Consider the following 18511-nt stretch of genomic DNA (forward strand, 5'->3'; position numbering starts at 1 on the left):
GAGGTTTTTTTTTTTTTTTAAATACCAAAGGTGAACCCATATTGACATATCATAATCACTCAAAGTCCAGAGTTTACCTTTGGGTTTCCTGTCAGTATTGTATATTGTATAAGTTTGAAGAAATGTATAATGACTTATGTCCGATACTGTAAAAGCATACTGAGTATATTCACTTCCCCCAAAATCCTGTTATCTGCCTATGTGTCACCCCCCCCCCCCCCAACCACTGGTCTTCTTATTGTGTCCATAGTTTTGCCTTCTCTAGAATGTCATGTAGTTGGAATTCATTATATATATTATATATAATTACATATGTATTATATATTCAATATATAGCCTTTTCAGATTGGCTTCTTTCACTTGGTGATATGCAATTAATGTTTATCTTTTTCATGGCTTGATAGCTCATTTCTTTTTAGCACTGCAAAATATTCCACAATTTGTTTATTCATTCACCTACTAAATGACATCTTGGGTGCTTCCAATTCTTGGCAATTATGGGGAAGCTGATATAAATTCTGTATGAATGTTTTTGTGTAGACATACATTTTCAATTCATTTAGCTAAGTACCTAGGAACAGAATTACTGGATTGTATGATAAGGGTATGTTTAGCTTTGTAACTATAATCACCAAACTGTCTTCCAAAGTGGCTATACCACTTCACATTTCCACCAGTGATGAATGAGAGTTCCTGTTGTTTCACATCCTTACTAGCATTTGGTGTAAGTGGTCCAGATTTGGGCCATTCTAATAGTTGTGTGGTGGTATCCCATTGTTGTTTTAATTTCCATTTCCCTGATGGCATGTAATGTGGAGCATCTTTTCATGCACTTATTTGCCATCTGTTTCTTTGGTGAGGTGTCCATTGAGGTCTTTGGCTCATTTTTAATTGAGTTGCTTGTTTTCTTATCATAGCATTTTAAGAGTTCTTTGTATATTTTGGAGAGCAGTCCTTTATGAGATATGTCTTTTGCAAATATTTTCTCCTAGTCTATAGCTTGTCTTCTCATTCTCTTTATATTGTCTTTTGCAGAGCATAAGTTTATAATTTTAATGAAGTCCACCTTATTATATGTTTCTTTCATGGATCATGTCTTTGGTGTAGTATCCAAAAAGACATCACCATACTCAAGGTTATTTAGGTTTTCTTTTCTATCTTATCTTGTAGGAGTTTGAGAGTTTGCACTTTACATTTATGTCTATGACCCATTATGAATTAATTTTTGTTAAGGTGGTAAGGTCTGTGTCTATATTCACTATTTTTTTTTTTGCATGTGGATATCCAGTCATTCCAGCAACATTTGTTGGAAAGATTATATATTTCCTGTATTGTATTGCCTCTGCTCCTTTGTCAAAGAGCAGGTGGCTATATTTATATGGGTCTATTTCTGGGTTCTTTATTCTGTGCCATTAATCTATTTGTCTGTTTTTGTCTATTCCTATTTTACTGAAGATCTTATCATAAATAGTTTTTGAATTTTGGTAAAAACTTTTTTGCATCTATTGATATGATGATATGATTTTTCTTATATAGTCTGTTGATGTGTTGGATTACATTAATTGATTTTCAAATGTTGAACCAGTCTTGCACACCTGGGATAAATCCCTCTTGGCTGTCATGCATAATTCTTTTTATATATTGTTAAACTAAATTTGCTAATATTTTATTGAGGATTTTTACATCTTTGTTCATGAGAGATTGGTCTACAGTTTTATTTTCTTGTAATGTCTTTGTCTGGTTTTGGTATTAAGGTAATGCTGGATTCATAGAATAAGGAAAAGCACATATATTCTCTCTACATCTATTATCTGAAAGAGACATTGGAGAATTGATATTATTTATTCCTTAAATGTGTCATAGATTTCACCAGTAAACCAATCTGGGACTGGTGTTTTTGTTTTGGTAGATTATTAATTGTTAGTAATTATTTGATAATAATTATTAATTACTGATTCAATTCCTTTAATAGATACAGGCCTATTCAGTTTGTCTATTTTTTCCTTGTGTAAACTTTGACAAATTACGTCTTCCAAGGAATTAGGCCAGTTTATCTAGATTATCAGGTTGTGGGCACAGAGTATTACACACTATTCTTTTTATCCTTGTAATGTCCATCGATTCTGCAGTGAAGTCCCTGCTTTCATTTGTGATATTAATATTGGTATAGTTGAACTGATATCTACCATATTCATTACAGTTTTCTATTTGTTGCCCATACTCTTTGTTCCTATTTTGTCCATTTTTTTCCTGACTTTCTTTACTATGTTGAATTTTTCAATCCATCAATCTAGAATATCTATCCATTTGTTTAGATCTTTGATTTATTTCATCAACATTTTGTCATTTTCAGCATACTACCTACCCTATATGTTTTGTTAGATTTATATGTATTTTATTTTACTTCAGTGATTTTAAGTGATAATATGTTTTTAATTTTAGTTTTCATGTGTTTGTTACTACTAATAGAAATACTGAGTTTTATATGTGTCTCTTGTATCCTATGACTTGCTGACCTCACTTACTAGATGTAGTAGATTGTAGTGTGTGTGTGTGTGTGTGTGTGTGTGTGTATAGATTCCTTGGGATTTTCTATGTAAAACATCATGTCATCTGCAAATAGAGAGTTTTATTTCTTCCATTCCAATCCGTAAGCCATTCATTTTATTTTTTGCCTTAGTGTGCTGGCTAAAACTTCTAGCACTATGTGTAATGGAATGAATACTCTTGCCTTTTTCTTAATCTTAGAGGAAAATTTTTAGCCTTTCACTGATATGTATGATGTTAGGTATAAGTTTTTGTATATATTCTTTATCAAGTTGAAGAATCTCCCCTCTATTCTATTTCTGAGAAGTTTTTTTTTTTCATGATGAATGGGTATTTTTTTTTCAAATACTTTTTTTGCATCAGTTGATGTACGATCATGTGATTTTTCTTCTATTGCCTATTAATATGGTATATTAATTGATTTTTGAATACTGAATCAGCTTTTGTGTCCCCTCGGGTTTTGGTAAGGGCAGTTGCTCAGGTTTTGGTAAGGGGAGAGGAGTATAAAGCCTTTTCAATGTAGAGAGAAAAACTGGGAAGAGTAAGAGAAGGACATATGGACAAAATAAGTGTCTTTACTTTTCACTCCTTCTTCTTACAGGGTGTGACCCTGAGACAAATTTTCTTGTGCAAGTCATTTCTTAGGAAATTTTCCCAGGAAAATCCAACTGGAGAATGGGAAAGCATGACTGGGAACAGAAGGATACCAAGCCAGGGTATGAGATCAGTCAAAGTCCCACGGAGGAGAGTTCTGGAGAGAGTGTGAGCCCCACCTCTGAACTGTCCCCATCAGGAGCAAAGGAGCAGGAACAGCTTGCTAGTGTGAAATGTCTGGAGAAAATTGAGATCTTTATTTTGGACAAATTAAAGTGAGAACAGCATGATCAAAATCAATCAGTTTGTGCAGGTGTAGAAAGAGTATTCAGCAAATTGAAAGACTTCCTTCCAGTCACTGTTTATGCTAGAAAATCTGGCACAGACCTCAGGGTATGACACATGAGAGAAATTTGAGTAATATTAGAAAAAAATTGAGAAATATCAAAACAAGTTCAGTAAACTCAAGTGCCAGGCACATGATATCGTTGGTGTCACAGAGAAAAGAGGACATTTCATTATCCCATAGGGTGTTGAACCCATACACTTCATGTGGCTGAGCAGTTTTCCCTGGGAGATGGTTTTGCTCATCAAAGATTTAGATCCTGTATCTTTGAAAACCGGTGTAACCAGTGTATTGAAAAAGAACACCTGATGGATCAGTAAAAAATATTGCTGTGTTTGTTCCACTGTCCTTTTACAATTAGTGTCGGGGGTAATTGTTCCTGCTCCGGCATAAATACTCCAGCAGCCTATAATTTCCTGCTCATTCTTAGGAGGCAGATGATCTGTGGTCACTAAGTCACAAATATTGTCCAGATGCAGAAATTAGAAAATCCAGTCCTGCCTGATACTTTGAACTTAATTTACTGTCAAATCTCTATCTTTGCCTGTGCTCCCTCACTTCTCCAAGTGTGGGCTGGCTTTAAGATGGAAACCTGCGGTAAGGTCGTGGGTAGTCATCCTTCCATTTCTTCACCTCATGTTTCTAGTCCTCTCCTTCCATCCTGAGAGCTGCAGTCTCAACCCCATCAGGTCCAGTGGGCCTGGGAGAGACAGGGAGGGGTGACACATAGGGCAGTTTTTCCTTAAACCAGTGCTCTTGTCATTTAATCTCACTTGGGTCCAGTAGATGCATTTTTCCATTGAGATGTTATTTTTCTGGACTCCCGAGTTTTCTCACTGGTTTTCTTTCTCCTACAATTCCCTTGATTCTACTTAATGTTTTTCTTACTTTTCTGTTCTGATGGCCACTTGTGACTCCTTCCTCAGCCCCTAGACATTGAGCAGGGCATCTCCAAGCTCCTCCAGTGGCTCTGTTGGACAGAACCCAAGACAGTTCCCATAGTGGCTCATTTTGTCATTTTGTGCCTCAGGGCCCACAGCTCTTCCAAGGAACACTCACACATCCCTTGCCTGGGACTGACATGGGTCCCAAGGCAGACTCAGTTGGGCACTGTCTTCTAAGTCTCAGTCTCAGAAAACACATCTACTGCTCTCTGAGGAATCTTGTCCCCTTAGCACAGGGTTACAGGGCCACACCTCCTTTCAACTACCTGAAATCATGAGGGCTTGGCAAAGTATCGGCCACCTGCCCCTCAAGAAATCTCCTCTCTAATCTCTTGGGTCTCCATTTTCTGACAGTTCTTTTTTGTCCTTTGTGTAGCTGAGAAGTCCAAGAGGAGCCCACAGGTTCTTGAGACTGTTTACTCTGAAAATCTCCATAGCATGGTTTGGCACTTTTCTTTGGAATTTTACATCTATTATGTTTTTTTGCCTGATGGAAACTTCAGTTTTCAGATCTTATTACACAAGTAATAAACAAACATGATTCATGGGCCAACCCTTGAACCACAGTCCAGTGGCATAACATCTGTCTTCACTAAATATTTTGATTTCTGAGTGTGTCATGTAAAAGAAAATTGGGGACAACTCTGCAAAGAGTCTTATTTAATCTTTCATCAGCTATGTTGTTTGGCACTTGTAAACTAGAGCTGTAGACATACGGAGTTCATAAAATAATTTGGAATGGAATACCTTACTGAGTGAATATTTTTATATGGTAGTAGATTTATCCCCAAGGGCATCAAGTGGTCTTGACCACTAAGACCTCTTCCAGCACAAGAAAGTGGTGAGTCCATGATTCTCTGACTGTGCAAGAGGACAGGAAAGAAAGTGACTTTGTAATACTGAGCTGTTTGGAGACAAATTCTCCCAAATTAACTCCCTCACCAGCTGAGCACTCTAAACCCAGATGTCATGGGCATCATAATAGCATGTTTCAGTGAGGTTTGAAGGGAGGAGAGGGTGGTAGATGGTTCTATTTTCTGAGGTCAGGACATCTTTGCAGGATTGCTTGAGTCCCAAGAAGGGAACTAAACACCAGTCTTTGGTCCCCAGATGTGGCATAACCGGATCATATGTGTTGCTGGTTGGCTCCGACCTTTGTAGTTGAGATTGAGAGCCAGACAGACTCTGTATTGTAGGGATTTTTCCCATTTTGTTTGTTTGTATAAAACCAGGGAGGGAAATAGTTGAGTAAAATCCAAGTGGATTTCTTTAATTTCACTTCTCTGGAGACCTGAATCATGAAACTAAAAGGCACTTGCTTGATGTTTGATTTGTTGAAGTGGTGACTCTAAGCTGGCATCTCTCAGCCTTTTTGAACCTGTAATGCATTTTGATGGGCATAGAAGTTTCCCATTTCCTGAAAGGGTCTGATTTTTCTCCCTCCTTCCTACCTTGAACCTCCTTCAGATTTATATGTTTTGTGAAATCATGGCAGCAGAGAAGATGTTATCAAGCTTTATTTTCTATAGTTTCTGCTACACAAACAATAGACATTTGTTGGCCTTCCAAATATGTAAGCATGTATTACATAACTGGGTGTGTTTTTTTTTCACTCTACATTGCACCTTTTATATATCTATATATCTCTGTTGGTACAGAATGCCCCACAGTTTCAGAGAACTCAGAGATCCCCTGAAGCTAGAGGTCATTTAGTCCCATCTGTACATTTTATAGAAATGGATGCCCAGAGTTTAAACAACTTTCCCATAGTTTCAACACTGTGTTTACACTCCAGATCCTGAGCAAGAACTCAGGTCGCTGAATTCCCTGCTCGATGTTCTTTTCACTAGGTTTTCAGTTGCTTGAATCTTCTCTACTTTATCCCATCCCTTTTAAAGATAGCAACCACTACTATAAAACAAACAAATGCCAATATAACAGACTCTGCAAAAATACTTTGTAGTCTTTGTGTATGCTAATATCAAACTGCTTTATTTTATAGTACCTCCACAGCTGAGAAAACAATTATTCAATTGCTATGAACCCTATTTTTGCCAACTATTATAAATGATACAGAAGGAAAATACTTAACCCATAATTTCTGGTCATTTAAAATTTATTGGGAAGACAGACATGGTTCATATTCAGCTTGTGGTCAACTGTGACCTCTGGAACCTTTTAATGCATTCACAATTAGTGATTTCCAGCCTTCCACCTCTACCCCAGAACTTATTCCTCATTGAATTCTTCTGTAGTTCATTTATATCAAAAACAATTTACAAAATTGGAAGGAATATAAAACAGTTCAAAGGTCATTTGCTGGTAAATTTAGTTACTAATAATATGAAAGCTCAAACAACAATAAAAGATAGGTGGTGTCGTTACTTTTTTTTAAACTTTATTTTAATCATTGTTCAAGTACAGTTTTCTGTCCTTTACTCCCATTCCAGCCCACCCACCCATCCCTCCCCACCTCCCTCCCATTTCCACCACCCTCTAGTTTTTGTCCATGTGTCCTTTATATTTGTTCCTGTAAACCCTTCCCATTTTCAGATGGGCAAGCTGAGGCTCAACACGAACATGTGACTTGGTCAGGACTGCTCAGCTGATAGATGGCAGAGCGGACTCTCGCAGCCACAGTCGCTGGTGTCAGAGTCCAAAGGCCTGACTCCAGTCCATGTGAGCAAGGGCATAATAAAGTGGGAGAGGCAAACAGGACAAAGCAGGCTGTTGAAAATCATATTTTTGTCATAGGGTATGAACACATCAAATTAGCTGACTGAGACAAGTGTTTGAATGTGCCAGCCTCTGACCGTTCTGTGTCTTTCCCAAGGCTGTGTGAGTTTCTCTGTGAGAAGGGGCCTTGCCATGGCTGAGGGGGAGTCCACAGCGATAGGTAATGGATGGGCAGTGCTCTCTAAAGATATCTTTGTTGAACTCACCTTTTCTTTGTTTAAGAACTGGGCCTGAAGCAGGAGTAAATGCATCAGAGAGATTAAGTCCCAGGACCTGAGGAGACAGAAGGAATTCAGTCTCCACGATAGTCATCATAATAGCAGTTTCCCAGGTCAGGGAGTCTTGGAAAAGGGGATAATGAGACTGCAGATTTATTTTGAGGAAAAAGTTGTTTGCTAGGACCCATCCCCTGTCAGACTCAGGCAGTTTTTACAGAGGGTGAACCTGACCACCCCCTTGTTTGCTCGGGCTACTCTTGTCCCTAAGCCTTCCCCTATAAATCACCAGTGCACAGTGGGGTAATGTCACTATTTGTATTTTTCCATGGAGGCTGGGGGAAGGAGAAGCAGGGATTTGATGAGTAGAGTATACAATCTACTCATAGATAAGGCAATTCAAGAAGTAAAATACAAGTTGTTTTGTTCACTGGCATTTACCCATTTTGTTTACCCCCCAACAGTGTGAAAACTGAAACATTTTGTAATTTTTCATCCAGGAAGAAGAGGGAATGTGTGAGCAAAAGATGAAAATGTAGACATTCTTCAGCTGATTTGCATTTTGATGGAAGATAAAAGCAATAGACCATTCCCAAAGTAGTAGTAGTATTTTTAAAAATACATGGTTTTTAAAAGCCTGGTATTGCATATTAGTTATATTTGTTCCTATTTTGTTTGTAAAAGGTTTTGAAGGCGTATGATGTGATTAAGTAAATATTATTTTGTGGTTAAAGTTAAATAGTTCTGTTGTATTTTAGGTCTTGTGAAAATTGGAGTGTGTGTGTGTTATGGGGAGGGCAGCAGGCAAGATGAGGGGAAATCATTCTAGCTCCTTCCTGCTTATAATTATAAGCCATAATCCCTCAGTATTTTTTTCTTCCATTGGTTTGAGATAAAAATAAATCAATTTTTCCAAAAAATGTATTTTAGGGCCCTGTTAGCATCTCAGATGGAACCAACATTTGCCAGGAATGTTTTTCCTTGTTTTGATGAGCCAGCTCTGAAGGCAACTTTTAATATTACAATTATTCATCATCCAGGATATGTGGCTCTTTCCAACATGCCAAAGCTAGGTAAGTAATGTTTCCTGTCATTATATTTATATATACACACATGTATATATCATATATATACACACACACATATATACACATATATATCTATGTATGTATACATAATAATAATTTCATATGTGTATATATGAAGTCTGTCCAGAAAAATTCCAGCCATAGTTAATATAATGAGAATGGTTTGCATGACATCAGTGTAACCTGGCAGCCAAGGAGAGTGGACTGGAATGTGCATGTGTGAACAATGATGACTTCACTGTACTAGTAAGTGGAGGCAGTAGATCCTGTTGAGTGAGCATGTATGTGTACTGTGTGGCACTTCAAAATGGCTGAGCAAGTAGAGCAACAAATCTGCATCAATTTTTTTGTTCAGCTTGAACATTCCTCCATGGAAACTACTAGGATGATTCAGAAGGCTGCAGCTATGGGCAACTGGTGATTGGCAGTTTCATCACGAAACATGCCTGCTCATGCATCATGTTTCACGCAGAGTTTTTTGGCAAAACATCAATCACCCAGGTGTCTCAGCCCCCTGACAGCCCAGATTTGGTGCCATGCAATTTCTGGCTTTTCCCAAAACTAAAATCACCTTTAAAAGGGGAGAGATTTCAAGACCATTGATAAGATTCAGGCAAATACAACAGGGCAGTTTATGGCCATTGGGAGAGCTGTGTGAGGTCCCAAGGTACCTACCTTGCAGGGGACTGAGGCATCATTGTCCTATGTACAATGTTTCTTGTATCTTTTATCTTCTTCAATAAATGTTTTTATTTTTCATATTATATGGCTGGATATCTTCTGGACAGATCTATATTTAACTTTGTAACTATATTTAACTTTGTAATCACTTTTTTAAAAATATATTTTATTTATTTTTAGAGAGAGAGGAAATGAAGGAGAAGGAGAGAGACATCAATGTGTGGTTGCCTTTTGCGTATCCCCTACTGGGGACCTGGCCTGCAACCCAGGTACATGCCCTGTCTGGAAATCAAATATGTGACTCTTTGCTTCATAGTCTGGTGCTCAATCCACTGAGCCACACCAGCAGGGCTGTAATAGCTTTTAAATGAATAGCTCTTCTAGGCAATGTGTTGATAATGTCTTATAATTAGGGAGAGCAATCACCTGGGGTATGTGGCAGTACCCACATCTTTGAGATGATAAATCCTGTTCCTTCTTTTAAATTAAATTAAGTGGGGCAGTATTGGTCAATAACATATATAGGTTTATAATACATCATCTATTTCTCCTTTTGTCACCATATATTTGACCCCCTTTACCCTCTTCATCCTTTCCACACCTGGCCCTCCTCTAGTAACCACCATACTGTTTGTTGCCCGTGTCTATGAGTTTGTTTGTTTTGCTTATTGTTTTCTGTTTTATATCCCACATATGAGTAAGATCATATGGTTCTTGTCCTTTCCTGTCTGACTTATTTCACTTAGTGTGATACTCTCAAGATCCATCCATGTTGTCTCAAATCACATTTTATGGCTATTTCATCACATTTTATGGCTGAGTAGTATTCCATCATATTGATACATACCTCATCTTCTTTACCCAATCACCTATTGAAGGACACTTAGGTTGTTCCCATATCTTGAATCCTGTTCCTTTTTGTATTAGAAGCTGGGGACACTACGCTGTTCTGATACATTGGCAGCCTGTCTGCCCATTAGTTTGGGCTTCAACTACTGATCATAAGTGACAATAAGCTAGTGGTCCTAGTCTGAATCTGGTGCAAAGAGGTGTTTTCTTTGGCTCACATGACTCTCTTCTTTTTATTGAATTAGTATCTAACTTTTAAAAATTCAGGGATTTCTCATAAAAATCAAAATTCTTACTTCCTTGAAAAGTTAAAATATCTAACAACACTGGACCTGCCCGTCTTACATGACAGCCATAGCTACAGCTGAAAAGAGGCTGCCACCTGCAATCTGGGCCTGTGTTCCCTGGCCCGCCAGGATCTGGCCAGCCCCTGTTAGTATGCTTTGGCCCTTTTCACCTCAGGTATTCACCTGGCCCTCGCAGGCATTTGAATTTGTGATTTCAGGTTAAAGACCCCAGCCTGTCTCCACTGAAGACCTAATAAAAACCTGAGATGGGCAGAACTGTACATTATTGACCTACCATGGGGCTGGGAAGCTCTAGCTTAAGCATTTTGAGAAATGTGCCGGACTAGGAAATGGTGGAAGTGAATGGAAAAGAAAGGAGGTTGATCATGGGCCTAACTTACAGTGCTCATGGATGCGGCCCCTCAGTCAAGACTATATTCGTCAACATGCGAATTCAGGACCAAGATGCTGCCTTTAGATCTTCCTCATGTGGTTTCGATACCTTAGGGGCAGAGAAATCCAAACTGTTAGACTGTGGGGAGTAGCTGGGAAGAAGTAGCCAGGTGACAAACAACTTGACAAATTCATTTAAAGGTAGATATTATTTCTTAGGTTCCTAGTGATTTGGACTCCAATTAATTTCTCCAGGCCAGTCTGAAAAAGAAGATGTGAACGGAAACAAATGGACTGTTACCACCTTTTACACCACACCCCGCATGCCTACTTACTTAGCTGCATTTGTTATATGTGACTATGAGCATGTCAACAGAACTGAAAGGGGCAAGGAGGTGAGTAAGGAAGATTCTCCAGGTAAGGGTACATTTGTACTGGCTGCAGATTGTTCATCTACTTTCTGCATCCAGGGGTGATGGCTATCTATCCCACCATCATCTCCTGGTTCGTGCTCCAACTTTTCCAAGTCTCTTTAAAGCTCTCCATGTGGCTTTGAGGAAAGAGATACAACAATTTCTGCTGTAGCTCTGTGGAGGGGTTTCCATGGAAGGCCACACATTAAGCCCACTCAAGACAGGCTCTGAGGCCCCTCTTCCCAGGTCATTACTGCCTTTCAGAGGACAAGAGAGAACAGGGAAAGCTGATGTACTTGCACCTTGAAGCTCAGGTCTACCTGTTGTTTACCTCACCTACAATGTTAATGAAGCCTTGAAGCCGGGTGTCTCTCAAAATGTCTAGGAACCAGTGTGGCACGAGCACCAAACAACAAAAACAGACACTATCAGGGAGCAAGTGCTGTGGCTGAAATGGTGCAGCTTAAGTACCATCCCTACTGAGAAGCAGGGCTACTGGGTTCCTCCCCAGAGTTGCATGAAGTAGGTGCTCTATCCTGAGATACCTAGTTTTCACCCAATTATATCCTCATCATATAATAATCCTTTAAGAAAATATCCAGATTATTGTGCAAGTGCTGTGTACACTGGTTTACTCCCTATGCTAGAGCGTGGAGGTAAGTAAGGCCACTGCTGTATTCCCAGTTCTTTCTAGTTAGATCAACTTCACAGGGCTGAGGAAGACTAGACTCCACAGCTGGCTGAGGCTCTCTTTTGTGCCCAAGACCTTCTAGGCTCCTAGTTTGTCTCCTGCTTGTGGAGACAAGGAAGCTGCCGATGAGCCAAGTCTGTCATCAGGGGGAGAATCACTCAAAGTTACTCCTCCTGTACTCCTGACCTAATGATGAATTAAAAATCCTGTGCTGGATGCAAACAGTGGCTCCTTATCTTCCTCAGCTGTTGGCCCCAGCTGCTTTTCCTCATTGAAGAATCACTAGTAAGTTCTTGATATTCACAGAGGTAACACCGGCCAAGTCAAACATTCATGACATATACAGGGTCCAGCACAAATAATGCCCCTTTTTATTACAAAATCATAAGCATGTAATTCTGTAACACAACAATATCACACTCAAGCACACCATGTGACATTTTAGGTGAAACGTTCAAATTAAAACTATAAATTGTTACACCTACATTATTACCCTACCAACCACACTTAAGCAGGCCTTACTTCTGCCGGACCCTGTGTGTTGATAAACATATTCAGGTGTGGTTTGAAAGCACATGTGCTGTGCGTGGCATGAAGGAGTGGGCCCCAGAGCTCATGAGTGACCCACGGTGGTCTGTCGGCATCCACATCTCAAGTGGCTTGCTCTCAATGCCACTGCACATGAACAATTCTTATAAAAGGATCAAGTATGTTTCTCAGTGAAAGATCACCCTGCACAGAAAGCCAGCTGTTATAGAAGGAAAGATGCAATGGAAGATACCTAAGAAAGAAATGTTGTTAGCCAGAAAACTGAGATTTGGGGTGAGTTTATCAGTAGCATGTTGCATTTGGCAACAAAATGAAGGAGTCCACCAAATACTCTACAGGGGAACAGAGTGTACTCTTGGAATAACATCCAGACTATATACAAATTGCTCGTTCAGTAAAATAAAATTTAGTGAAAATGCCATTAATATGTGGCATGAGGATAAACATAGAAAATACAAAACTAAGTTTGGAAATAACAGTTTGAGTAGAATTTAGCACGCGTGAGCTCATGTATAGGTATTCCTCTCTTGTAGATGTTGAGGTCGGCTGTCTCAGGAGGGCCACAAGAACGGGCTGGTAGACTGGGTGTGGTTTTGAAGGAACTTTATGGCTGCGCCTCCAAATACTCCTTGCTGCCCTAGCAGGCGCCACCCACACCTTCCACCCAGCTTGAAATCTCCATTATTTGCCTGCATTTTGGCTTATAGAACAGTAGTTTGTGGGAGGAGCTTAATACATTGAAAATTGACCCACAGACTTTGTTATTGCCCTTATTTTCCAAATAATCAAGTGAATTAAAATGCGTTTATGATCTTGAATGTGGGGAAAGGAGCCTATTCTTTCCACTCAGTAGTGTGGGCTTTGGTTCAGCAGTGTTCCTGTTACCTCATAAATTAGAACTTGAGTTGCAGAGGGCAAGCTTGTTGGTGCGGGGCTGGGAGCTGGGCCCCTCTTTCCCAGGGTACTGAGACCTCTGCCACAAGGGGAAGGTTGGAAGGAATGACGGGATCAAGGCAGAAGGCTTCAAAAGCAGGTAGTTGCGTTTCGTGAGAGAGGAACATTCCTGAAGACCTCACATAATTCAAAATTTACATAATTCAAGACAAATTTTCCTAGCAGAAATTAAAGTAAGGTGAAGGTGTTCTTGAAGTGCAACAATCCACAGATAGTGTTGTGCTGTTTTTCACTTCCTTAGCATTTTCTGTAATGTTTTGCAAAGAGCTCTTTCTCAAATTGACTGTACTCACATCAGGACAATTATTTTAATTCCTTCACCTCCCTCTAACTTCCGTCCCAGGATTATTGAGTTTCATACACGTTCTTTAGCATTAATACTAACAACTCCATTAAAAATGCTTAGATGGCATTGTGTGGGAGCATAAAATAATTTCGTATTAAAATAATAAAGAGTGTTAAAACAATAGCAAATTACAGTAGTCACCAAAATCATGCAAATAACTTCCAAGTGCCCAAACAACAACATGGTTACTTTAAACTGACAAAACATTTCAGGAAGTTCTTTTTACTTACCAAAGTGGAAGCATCATAAACAGAGAATGTAATTTACTTGCTTCAAGAACTGTAAAAACATAAGACTTTTGATGAACTTTTTAACATTAGGCAAATTAAGTGTATTCCAAATTTTGAAAATAAGATGGGACTATTAATGTTTTCATTAACAAATCACTTTAAATTGGCATGATTCAGAATTGTTTAATATGTACCTTACTATATAACCCTCACTGACTGCACAGTTCTGTTTTGGAATATTGCAAATATGTCCAGAACAGAGAAGTAAAAGCCCAAGGTGCCCATTTACCCTAACATAGAATCTACATTTTCTGCAAGGGTAGACACAGTGTTTTTGGATTGCAATAGTTATACATGTTATTGCAAAAGATGGAAATAACACACTTTCTGGGGAGCTACTATTCATGACTGTTCACGACTTAGTGAAGAGCCTTCTGGGCTTTTCTTAATGTGTGTATCTATTTAAACATTTGGTTATGTAGCTTCTTTTGAAAAAATGTGACTTTGGCTCTAGAGTATCAGGGAATTAGAGCAAGCATACTTTCATTTTCCAATATCAATCACTGCTTTTCCTAACCACTGCTTAATTGTTTTGATTTAGATACGCATCTGGGCCCGGAAAGATGCCATCGCTAATGGAAATGCAGACTTTGCTTTGAACATCACAGGTCCCATCTTCTCTTTCCTGGAAGACTTATTTAATATTAGTTACCCTCTTCCAAAAACAGGTAAGTCGTCTTCCCTTCCAATGTGGTTGATTTCCTATTGTGAGGGCTCTGAGTTGAGGTCAAGTGTACCCAGGTGGGCCCCCCGACGACCCATTGTCACCATTTAGATGCTATTTGGGGGTTAGTTACACCCTCCTCTGAACACATATAGGCCTGTCTGCTCTTTCTCTGTGTGGTGCCATGTGCTCAGCAGGTACTCAGAGAGTTCTCAGGCTTCAGATCCCTCCCGGGTCCCCACCAGCAGCCTCATACCCTCCAGGCCCTGCCTTCTCTCTTGCATCCTGTCCTTTCTATCATCATGCAGGTGTGCAGCACAGTGTTCTGGGTCCCTGTGGCAGGCCTGTGTGAGTTACTCCAGTTCCCTTTAGTAAGGTTTTGTTGGTTTTTAAAAAAAATATTTCTTAGCTGTGAGTCATTAGATTAGGACTTAAGGGTCCCATCTGTGAATTTTTGTTATATAAAATTGGAATCATGTGTGAGTATGATATGATCCTTGAGGAAATATGTAAACATTTATCTCTTATAGACCTATGCAGTATGTCCTTAAAACTGTGTGAGCCGTTCAGTTCAGAAAGTTGCTCAGTGTTTTTTCTCTCTAATGTGAGGGTATCATGTAAATGTATTTTGTTCTTCTGACATGGGTCAGTGGGTGGGATGGCAGTGGGTGGACGGAAAGGAAGGTTAGAAGAATAGGGAACCTAAGCTAAGGCAACTAAGTTTGCCCCAAGATAATAGAGCATAATCTATGGAGGCTGTGTAAGGACCTGGGTGCACTCTTTACCGCACACCGTCGGCGTCAGCCATGTGTAAAGTCAACTTAAATTACTGAGCATAGCACAGCGTAGAACACTCACCAGGCAGATGCAGCATGGATTATAATATTTCTCCTATTAGCAAAAGAAAGTTTAAAAACTTTTATTGTTCTAGTTATAAAAGTCATAAATGATCACATTGTAGAAATGGGGAAAAGCACAAAAAAGAGAAGAGAAATCCCCTGTAATGCCGCCACACAGGTACAACTGTGGCTGGCCTTCGGTGCCCGTCCCAGTGCTTGCCTTAGTCTGGATCTCTGTCTTTCTCGGTATTTGCTGCTTCATGTTTAACAAAGACAACAACATGGAGTTGGCACTCTTCTTTCATAGGTAGCAACATGGTCCAGATAACTAAACATTCTTTTTTATTGTCATTTTTAATACAGAAAATACCTACATATCAATTTGATAAAATACTTTACTCCTCAGTGGTTGAATATTAGGACTGCTTCAACCACTTTTTGGGGGGAAGGCTACTTTCAGAACACTAAAGAAGACCATTGAAAGGAAATGTTTACAAATATCTGTGTTATTTGCCTTAGTATAAATTCCAAAAGTTGAGTGACTTAGTCAAAGCGTAGAAACATTTCTAAAGATTATGAAGCATTTTGCTGGATTGCTCCAGAAAGACTGCTCCAGTTCACACCCATTGCCGGCAGGTCATGTGTCAGTTTTCCTATAACTAATTATTAATGCTAATGCTAACCACTACTAATTATTAAGCTTCTCATACATTTGAAAGATTAAGTTATACCATTGTTTTACTTTTGTTTTTGATAAGTAAAGAAATTGAACATTTTAAATAAGATTTTTGGCTGCTTAAATTTTATTTGTGTAGTGAATTGTTCATACTTTTTTTGATTTGTCAGGGTTCTTCACTGAAAAAAATATTGTCCAGTTGTGATAGATGAGGGGAGACCACAAAAACTGAAATTTATTTATAAAAAATTGTGTATTTATTCTTACATGTCTAAATTTCAGTTACCCTCCACTGCTCTCCATTTAATGCAATACACCTATCAAGACATTTTTCCACTGCTCAAAACAGTTTTGGAAATCATTGATTTTGATGCCTTTTAGTGTTTCTGCTGTTTTTATTTCACCTCTTCCACAATGACAAAATATTTCCCCTTGAGGGCTTTTTTTCAATCCAGAGAAACAAAAAAAAAGCTGATTGGGGCAAGATCGGGTAAATGGGGAGGGTGGGACACAGGGGACATGCTGTTTTGGGTCAAAAACTGCTGAACACTCAGCACAGTGTGGGCAGGTGCATTTGTAAATCAGCCATCATGAAATGGGCAAACACATTGAAAGAGTCTTTAAAAAATTTAGTGAAACCAAATACAGTCTTTCAAAACAACACCAGCTGGCACACTGATACAGATGGGTTCCTAGAACACTTCACCTAGCAGGGGAAGCCTGTACTACAAGTCCCCACCCTCAAGAAGATAATTCTAGGGGTTGTTTGGGGTCCCCCATCATATGCTACAAATACTTATACCAGTTTGTGGTTTGCCCTTCAAATTTGTTTATGGTGTTCTCTAGGAAACTAAAATATTTCATTTTAAATGTATCTTATTTTTAGAGTTCCCATATACCTCTTTTACCGCCCCCCATCCTGCCTCTAGTTTCTGCTATTAACATCTTCCATTAGTGTGGTATATTTATTATAATTGATAAAGCAATATTGATACATTTTGTTAACTAAAGTCCATAGTTCACATTAGGGTTCACTTTACATTGTACAGTTCTATAAGTTTTGATGAATGCACAATGCATGTATACACCATTATAACGTCATACAGAATAGTTTACTAGCATAAAAATCCACTGTACTCTACCTGTTCATCCTGCATCCTCCTCCAATCCCTGAAAACCACTGACTTTTTACTGTGTGTAGTTTTGCCTTTTCCATACTGATGTACAGCTGTAATTATACCATGTGTAATTTTTTTAGACTGGCATCTTTCACTTAGTAATGTACATTTAAGGCTTCTCCATGACCTTTCATAGCTTGATAAATCATTTCTTTTTATCACTGAATAATTCAGTATTGTATGGATGTCCCACAGTTTGTTTATCCATTCACCCAGTGAAGAACATCTTGGTTGCTTCCCATTTTTGGCAATTACAAATAAAGAAGCAATAAGCATTTGTGTACAAGTTTTGTATGGACATGAATTTTCAACTGATCTGGGTAAATACCCAGGAGCTCAAGTGCTAGACTCTATGGTCAGCCTATGCTTAGTTTTATCAGAAACAGCCAAACTTTTCTTCCAAAGTGGCTGTACCATTTTGCTTTCCCTCTAGCAATGAATAAGAGCTCCTGTTGTTCCAAATCCTCTCCAGCATTCGGATTTTATCCATGGTAACAGGTGTGTAGGGGTATCTCATTGTTGTTTTTGTTTCATTATTGTTTTAATTTGCAACTTCCTGGTGGCATGTGGTGTCCAGCATCTTTTTCATATGCTTATTTTTCATTTACATATGTTTAGTGAAGTGTCTAGATCGATCTTTTGCCAAATTTATGAAGTTGTTTATTTGTTTATTGTTGACTTTTAAGTGATCTTTGTATATTTTAGATACAAGTCCTTTATCAAAATTATTGATTTTTATATAGTAAAAATTTATTTTCTGACTTCTGTCTTTGGTATTTGTCTTTATAGTCTTTTCTCAGATTATTCATATTCACTCGTATTTTCTTACTGTTTTCCCCTCCATTTAAATCCACGTAGATATAATTGCCTTGCCTACTTTTGACAACCGTGCCATGGAAAATTGGGGACTATTGATATTTGATGAGTCGTTATTGTTGCTGCAACCAGATGATCGACTGACAGAAAAGGAGACGGTGATCTCCCACATTGTCTCCCACGAGATCGGACATCAGGCATGTGGTAAAACGTTTTTTCTCACTTCACATGAAGATGTTCTCCAGGTGCTCTGCCAAAACTAGCAATTCCCCCCCAAAAAACCAAAACCAAAAAACCAACCTGCTGCATACCAAATTTTTAAAAATTGTTCAAAAAATGGGAAAATGAGAACAATAGGAGCTCTGTGTAATCAGATCTTGCATGGATTTGAACAATTGGTGATAGATCATACTGA

The 18511-nt window shown here is 38.7% G+C and overlaps 1 protein-coding gene across 2 annotated transcripts in view; it reads left to right on the forward strand.

The window, feature by feature from the left end:
• Nucleotides 1–18511, forward strand: part of LVRN (laeverin) — a 55522-nt gene that overhangs the window by 6037 nt on the left and 30974 nt on the right. For both annotated transcript variants that reach the window (XM_036020677.1, XM_028520968.2), the window contains exons 2-5: nt 8313–8455; nt 10936–11075; nt 14465–14591; nt 18139–18293. In XM_036020677.1, coding sequence (XP_035876570.1) covers nt 8313–8455; nt 10936–11075; nt 14465–14591; nt 18139–18293 — 565 coding nt within the window. The remainder of the gene's footprint in view (nt 1–8312; nt 8456–10935; nt 11076–14464; nt 14592–18138; nt 18294–18511) is intronic.

The sequence above is a fragment of the Phyllostomus discolor genome, chromosome 3 (assembly GCF_004126475.2).
Source record: "Phyllostomus discolor isolate MPI-MPIP mPhyDis1 chromosome 3, mPhyDis1.pri.v3, whole genome shotgun sequence".
Taxonomy (NCBI): domain Eukaryota; kingdom Metazoa; phylum Chordata; class Mammalia; order Chiroptera; family Phyllostomidae; genus Phyllostomus; species Phyllostomus discolor.